Raw genomic sequence first — 7,846 nt, forward strand, 5'->3', positions numbered from 1 at the left:
TACACTGTAGCTTTAATATCACTTGAAGGAAACGGAAACAGATGAGTTGATAACTGATGTAAATTTTATTTGCAAGAAAATTATGCATGAAAAATACAAGCGGAAGAAGTCAATACTGTAAGAACTGTATAATCACTAATTGAAAAGTTCAAATTTCTCATGCACACAAAACACAAAACGTCTGAATGAAAATGATGCCTACAGGCACATCCATATATAGACAGAGGATTATCTGTTTGGTCATTATTGCTACCTAAAATCTCGCCTTAGATATGCATTCATAAAATCAAAAATTCCACTTTGCTTGCTTGCTTGTGACAACGGAGCGTGATAAATATTCTTATAGAAATATCAAAAATTTTCAACATCAAAAGTTCATCCCAGAACATGTTTTTTGAGACTCATTACTCATCGTTGCATTTGATGTGCAAGAGGATCGAGCAATTGTATGTACATGCTCTTTACATGGATGAATGATTAAAGACCTTTTTTTGTACATTATATGCCCACTGGGTTAAGTACAGGCCACAACAAAAGAACATTTTACAGATACAAAGTCGAAGTAAACGGCTATTGCGCAACAATTGTATCAGGTACAATGTATGCATGGCAAATATTATGGAACAATGTTGAAAATACGAACTATCTATATTATACTAATCTAACATCATTACTTGACACATGATATAATACGATAGACATGTATAGCAGGCACAAGTATCATAGTCTAGTAAATGAATTTGGTCCTTCTTTCGATCAAGGGATGTTGGCCAAATAAACAATGTGTTTGAAAAAGGTGTCTATCATAAATTGTCCATGTCGTAGCCAAATCTCGAGATTGAATGGTCTACTAACGGGAGCCAGCAGACGGTAATGTTTCCCTCGAGTCAGAAGACGGTGTTGCTGAAGTTGTTTCTCTTTCACTCTGTCTTGATGACTCTTCGGAGGAATCGGTGTCTGATTCCTCGGACGTTTCAACTTCTTCATCTGACTCTTCTGAAGAATCGTTATCTAATTCATCGTCAGTTTCTTCGTTGTCATCTGAATTTTCGTTTTCTGATTCATCAGACGATTCGTCCTCTACATCTGAATTGTCATCTTGTACAGAGCTGGCTCCCTTGATTGAATCTCTTGATTCGTCGGTTGCGTTGTCATCCGCGTCGTTGTCCAAGTCTTGCTCATCATCACTGTTTTCAGTCTTACGCCTCTTCCTGGAGACGCCTCCAATTGTCTCCGTTGCCGTTGAGTACATTCGAAGGACTTTCACCATCTTCGGCTCGACGATCTTCTTCTTCTTTTGTTTCTTCTGATTGAACAGGTTTTCGACCTCATCCAGACGATCTTGCATGGCTTCCAGTGTCTCTTCTTGCCAATCGGGATGTTCCCTGGCTCTGGTTATCTCATCTGAAAGAAGCTGATTCTCACGACTGGCTGTATCCAGTTGGTCCTGGAGCATCTCTGTAATCCAACGGTCGGACTCTGTCTGTGCACTCACGCCAACCCCGACCAGTTCATTGAGCTCCTCAATCCTTTTGTCTTTAAGTAACATCTCTTTTTCAAGTTCTTCTTTTATCTTTTCGGCAGAGGCAACCTCAGGTTCTAACTTATCGACTATTAACGTATCCTGGTTCCATGTTGTTTTGAGTCTTCTAACCAGTCCTATCATGTGCATCTTGTGTGCCTTCATGGCTGAACCGTAGTCAGATGCATCAAACTCGGCTGTAAATTCTTCTGCTTTCTGTGGTCCTTCCAAGTCCGCAATGACTGCTTTCAAACTGTCCCTTGTTTTCGCCAAGGCTGCCACGGGCTTTTCCTCGTATCTGATTTGCTCGCATTCTATCTGCCATGTACTTTTCACTTTGTCCAGGGGCTGTTCTTGTTCCTCTGTTTCTTGATCTTCTTTGAGAATGTTTATGACTTCCTCATCAAAGAGCGGTTCTGACTGTGATGTGTTTCCTGATTCTGACTGCGAGTCCACTGGTTCTTTTTCAGTTTCATTTTCTACTACCCCATTCTGAGATTTACTTTCAATGTCCCCCTCTTGTTTGGTGCCTTTGTTACCTCCACCTGTTGTCGCCCCTCCAGTGCCCTTCTTGGTGTTCTGTTCATCATGACCATTGCCATTGTCGTTTGAGCCTGAGTTCACTGTCTCTTGGATTCCATTGCTGTCCTTGTGTCTCATTGTACCTTCTCCTTCTTCAGCTGGGGTGCCTGTCGCATCGTTTCCGGACTCCTGGGCATGTTTGTCCTGCATGATATCTGGTGACAACAAAGGCAAAAAATAGATATATTCTATTAGAATAAGCGCATGTGGTAACTACATTGGAGCCCGAAGGAACCGCCATATTTTCACGTGCGTATACATAGGCCAAGTCATGCAATTAGATAAGAAACTACGCCAATGATATCTACGCAACGACCGTATCGAGCAATGCTGATGATGATCCACTGTGTTCTGCAGCTCAGGTAGCAATAAAAAAAGATAATAAAGGCCAAAGCAATACTCACTTCACCGTTGCTTTCAAAATGTATCAACTGATTTCACAATGTCGTCTTATGTGCTAGGCTTCTGCAGAGTAGAGTTGCTTATCTTCCCACGAACTTTGACCCCTCATGACAACAGTGTGTACGAGGTCTCTATGGCCTCTGAGGACACAACAAAACCTGTAGTTCCCAGGGCGATCCTGTAATGATGTATGTCAAATAAAGGCAATTCATCGGATGGAGAGGGGTAATTAGTACACATCAATAATTCAACACCACAGAAAGTTACGCTTCGGTGCACACTTTTGTCCGTTGACATGAGCTCTTACATTATGAGTCATTTCTGTTGTCAGCAACCTGAAGATTGATACAGTAGACCGTGCCTGAGAATTCGGGGGGGGGGGGAGTTACAGTGAATGAAGAGCAGTGAAAAGAACAAAAGGATAGAATTCAGAGCTACCGTATATCATAATACGTTGTGTAGGATCTGAAATGTCAAGAGTTGCAACTAGCTTGTCTCTTAAAATTTCTTTTCCCCTCAGAACGACTGAAACGAAGGTACCAAATTTTGTGTAGTGCAGTCTGTTGGAATGTGCACATGCGCGCAATCCATTTTATCTTTCGTGCTAATATCCCATCACTGGCCACAACGGCATTAACTACAATTGAATGGGCGGTAATAAAGCCATACATGCATGATACGTGTATCACCCCTAACAAAAAGAATACAAAGGGTGGGTTCATCTGTTCTATATTGGTGTGGTATCCTTTGATATGTAAATGAGATTCATAGATGCTCATTTGCAGGCAGTATCGTACATTTACAAGTTCACTGTATGGTGGACAAGAATCTAAAACACGGCTGTCTTTGTCACGATCGCTGAAACACACAATTTTTCCACTTCTTACCACGGACAAATATATGGTCAAACAGAGGACGACATAATGGACAACAGTGATATAGCTGAGCAAGGCAAAGACCAGGACGACCGTAACAGCACGGAAGCAGCAACTGTAAACATGGACGGCGAAGAGAAGGAAAGACATAACAATGAGGTACGTGACGACAAAGCAGAAGAAAGGGACCAGAAAACTGAACAAAACGGTGGAGATGCAGAAACTGTAGGGCAGCCAGGGGAAACAGAATCTCACAATGCAGACGAAAAAGGAACAGATAGTGGAGATGGTTCTGTTGTTGAAGAAAGGAAAGAAGATGATACTGCACTGGACCAAGAAACGACAGAAGAGAACCAGCATGGAGCATCTGACAACCAGGATAAAAAGACAAGGGAAGACCAAAGAAATGCAGTAACTGACGCCAAGGAGACAGCCGAAACAGGTAAAGAAAGCGAGGACAAGAACGAAAACAGAGACGAGACGGTAACGAGTGAGCTCGTTGTACAAAGCACCGGAGAAGAAAATAATGGTGGTGCAAGTGAGAAACAAGAGGGTGATAAGGAAAAGGTCGAAACAGAGGAAACAAGCGAGGAAAAGAATGCAAACAGTGAAGGGACTGTAACAGGCGGAGCCATGGCTGAAAGCACCGATGTCGAAATGGAAGGAAGTACAAATGAAGAACAGAAAAATGGGGAGACTGAAGAGGAAAATGTTGAGAAGGACAGCAAAGAAAACAGCGAAGATGCAATAACAAATGGTGACGCGGTAGAAAACGCCGAAATGGAAAAGACAGAACCGGTAAATGGAGAACAGGGGAATACAGGAACTGAAGATGAGGGAAAAGCTGAGCCAGAAAAAGAACACGAAGAGAAGAACGAAAACCCAGCAGATGCAGACGACACAAAAGAAGAAGAAAAAGAACAAAGTATAGTCACTGTGACTGTAGAGGTGGAAAAGCTTGAAGCAGAAAACGAGGAGAAGAAGGAAAACGGTAAAGATACGAGTATTGACGTGCCGGAGGGTAACGAAGTGCAAAGTATAGTGACGGAAGATGAAGAAAAGGAGGAACCTAAGAAAGGTACCGAAGGTAAAAATGAGAACAATGAGGATACAATTACAAGTGGTGAAATAGCAGAAAGTCCTGAAGAGGAAAAAGGAACACCGGAAGATAAGGGGGAGGCGGAGGCAGAGAAAGAAATCGAGGAAAAGAATGAAACAAGCGAACAAACGAGTGGCGAGGCGATGGAAGAAAACGAAGTGGAAAAGACACATGGCACAAATGAAGAACAAGAAAGCGGAGAGACCAAAGACAATGTAAATGTTGACGCAGAAAAAGCTAGCGAGGAAAAACAGGAAACCAGCGAGCCAATGAGTGGCGACGTAGTGAAAGAAAACGAAGTGGAAAAGACAGTTGGCGCAAATGAAGCAGAGAAAGTAGGCGAGGAAAAGACCAAGCTCACTAAAACTAATGACGAGGCAGCAGAAGTTGTTGATGATGTAGTGAAAGCAGATGGCATACATGAAGATCAAGAGAGTGGAGTGACTACAGATAAAGCTGAGGTTGAAACAGAGAAGGAGAGCGAGGAAAAGACTGAAAGCAGCGAAGATACGGAAACGAACGGAGACGAGGTACAAAGCACCAAAGTAGAAACTGACAAAAATGCCGATGCTGCAATAGATGTGTCGGTCATTCAAAACACTGATGCCACTGTCGAGGAGAACAACAATGACGGAGAAAATAGAAAAACAGACGAGGAAAAGGACCAACGTCGGTCGGTGGGCGAAGATGACGAAACAAATGGCGAGAAGGTTGGTGAACAACAGGGCGACCTTGTCGTTGAAGGGCTGGATAATACGACAAAGGTTCTTAATGAGTCTACCGAGCAGAAAAACGAAGAGACAGCAGATGATGTAGAAAAAGTGGCATCTATGGAGAAGATCAAAGCAGAAGGAGATGAACTGGAGAAAGAGCAGACAGAAGAGACACAGAAGAAGCAAGATGAAGATGAGCAGGAGCCCGCAGAACAGGAAGAGGAAAGAAAACAGGAGGATTCAAATGAAAAACATCTAACAGAAGATGAGGGGACAAAGGATACAGAACAGGATAACAAGGAAGCTGTTAACAAAATAGCAGAGTCAACCAAAGAAGGAGCCGAGGATGAAACAGCACAAGATAAAGATCAAAACAAAGAATTGGATAAAACACAAAGTGACAAAGATGATTACCGTCACACAAGCACTGGTGATAAAGATGTATTCAAATGGGATAAATTCAAAGTTGAGGAAAAACACAAGGAACGGCTGGATATCATGCTGGACGGTCTAGCGACGTTATCAGCCCGTCGAGCTATCATAGAAAGCACATATGATTCAAATGACGTTGACGTGAAAAGTAAAGCGAGGAAAGAAGATGAACGCGATGTCAACAAGCCCCTCTCTACAAGACAGACCACTGCATCGTACAGCATACGCGATTTGAAGAAAGCTTTGGACAAGAGAGCAAAGCAAATAGAGAAAGTCAAGACTTCACAGGCGAAGTTAAACATGAAGATAAAGAAGATGCGAGCTTTCTCAAATCGCAAAGATAAAGTAATCGAAGAGAAGGAAAAAATCTGGGAGCAAAAGCAGATTCGAATTCGTGACGCCAAAACATCCGTTTTTGAGACCGTTGAGTCTGAAACAAATTTCGATTTTTCTCTTAAATCTCTGGATCCACTCTTTCCAAAAATGAGCCAAGTCCAGACACTAAAGCTGGAGCTAGAAGACTTGGCGTTGGAGCAGGCTTTCCTTCGTGAGCAAGCGTCGTCCCTCGATTCAAACAACCAGGCGAAACAACGGGAAATTGAATCCCTACAAGCTGCCGTGGAGGCCTTAGAAGCTGAAGCCACGATTAAGGAACGGAAATCGGCGGAGATGCAGTCTTTGATAAGTGAGCACAAGAGGAATACTCGTGAGCTTGAAGAGCAGAGGAATAATGACTTTGAACAAAAGAACGGCAATAACAAGTTGTCGGATAGCGCAGAAGACACCTCCAAGTCTCCTGTTAAAGACGAAGAAGCTAAGGAGAAGAAAGACGAGGAGCAAGGAAACCAAACAGATAATAAAGAGGAGAAAGTTGACGTGGAGGAAATTAACATTGAGCCGAGAGTGTTCTCGCCCGGGAGAAAGCGACAACTACCGCCGCTAAAGAACAAACCAAGAGTTCGTCATCTTGGGAAGCTGCCGGATGTCCCGGGATGGCAGACATAGGTTGTTTTTTCTGCAACTATTTGGTGATTTACCAATGAAAATCTGCCATTAAAGCCTCTTACTACGATACTAATTTGAGATGGTGTGTGTTCAGACTGAAACTATAGAACTGGTGAACATGTTATTGTTAATAGCAATAGTGGTGGATTGCATAAGAATATTCAGATTTTCATGACATTGCCATGATCAATGGGATTTTGGAGAATAACACCTTGATGTGGTAATCTTTTGGTAGTCAAACCTTTATTTCCACGTTGGAGCAATATACTGGCCATTTGAAACCATGTTCTTTTGGGCACAATACCTTATTCTTGTATATTTAGAATATTTGATATGTACGCTCGGTGGTATTGTGAATAATCTATGCTGTTTGTTAGTTCTGAGTATGTAAAAAGCCATTCGGAATATAAATAAATTTTTGCTTAAGACCATTTGGTCTTGTGGTGTTTTTGACGAATAAATACTGTAATACTACGTACTTACTTTCCATGGAAAGAAAATGAAATTTTCCAAACACACTGGTAGGGTCACTCGTAATCAGAAAAGAGCCACGCCTCACATTATTTCCAGTTGGACCACGCCCTTGGCAACAGTTGCTAAGCAACCAGCTCCTGACAACGGGGCGATAGAAGCAAACGGAACCACTCTTGCTACCATGCAGCTGTCAAAGCCTTCAGTATCACCCATTTACAGTTCATAAAAGAGGCTTTTATATTGAAGCCTATGGAAAATAATTTTCACTGCAGGAACGCATCTATTGCACTGTTATTGCTGATCTATTTACTGTATATATTATGTAACTTGGATATCAAAACCTAACGTTCTGTTGTTGTATCTAGGAAAGCCGCCAGGAGCCCAATAATTGATTTGATAGGAGAAGACCTAACAAATTTACCGAATTTCATGATAATTGATCCTTAGCGTCTTGAGTTATGCTGCTAAACCGCATATATACATGTACAAACAAACGATACCTCTTGGCGATATTAATAAGATGCCCAACAAAGACGACAAGACAACGAACATCTTAACTTCAACGTCTTTATTTTACTTGGTTTAAAAAAATTGCAAGACCACCAAACATTCAAAGAGATCACACCGACTGAATAATAGATAATGCAGATGTACAGATCAGTCGGTAGTGACTCTTTTGGGTGTTGGAATAGCGCCACCAAGCGGAATCGGCCGATACTGCATCTTATTAGCACGTCACTGT

General features: G+C 42.1%; 2 protein-coding genes across 2 annotated transcripts; one reads left to right on the top strand and one right to left on the bottom strand.

Moving 5' to 3' along the window:
* Window positions 1-850: 850 nt before the first annotated feature.
* Window positions 851-2,609, bottom strand: LOC136442975 (uncharacterized protein DDB_G0283697-like). The gene is made up of 2 exons (XM_066440020.1): window positions 2,509-2,609; window positions 851-2,259 (listed from the first exon to the last, which is right to left on the bottom strand). The coding sequence occupies exon 2, from the start codon at window positions 2,252-2,254 to the stop codon at window positions 851-853; it is 1,404 nt and encodes a 467-aa protein (XP_066296117.1). The 5' UTR covers window positions 2,255-2,259; window positions 2,509-2,609.
* An 820-nt stretch (window positions 2,610-3,429) lies between these two features.
* LOC136442976 (protein starmaker-like) lies at window positions 3,430-6,630 on the top strand. Its single transcript, XM_066440021.1, has one exon. It carries the CDS (start codon window positions 3,430-3,432, stop codon window positions 6,628-6,630), a length of 3,201 nt encoding a protein of 1,066 aa, XP_066296118.1.
* Window positions 6,631-7,846: the final 1,216 nt, after the last annotated feature.

The sequence above is a fragment of the Branchiostoma lanceolatum genome, chromosome 10 (assembly GCF_035083965.1).
Source record: "Branchiostoma lanceolatum isolate klBraLanc5 chromosome 10, klBraLanc5.hap2, whole genome shotgun sequence".
NCBI lineage: Eukaryota > Metazoa > Chordata > Leptocardii > Amphioxiformes > Branchiostomatidae > Branchiostoma > Branchiostoma lanceolatum.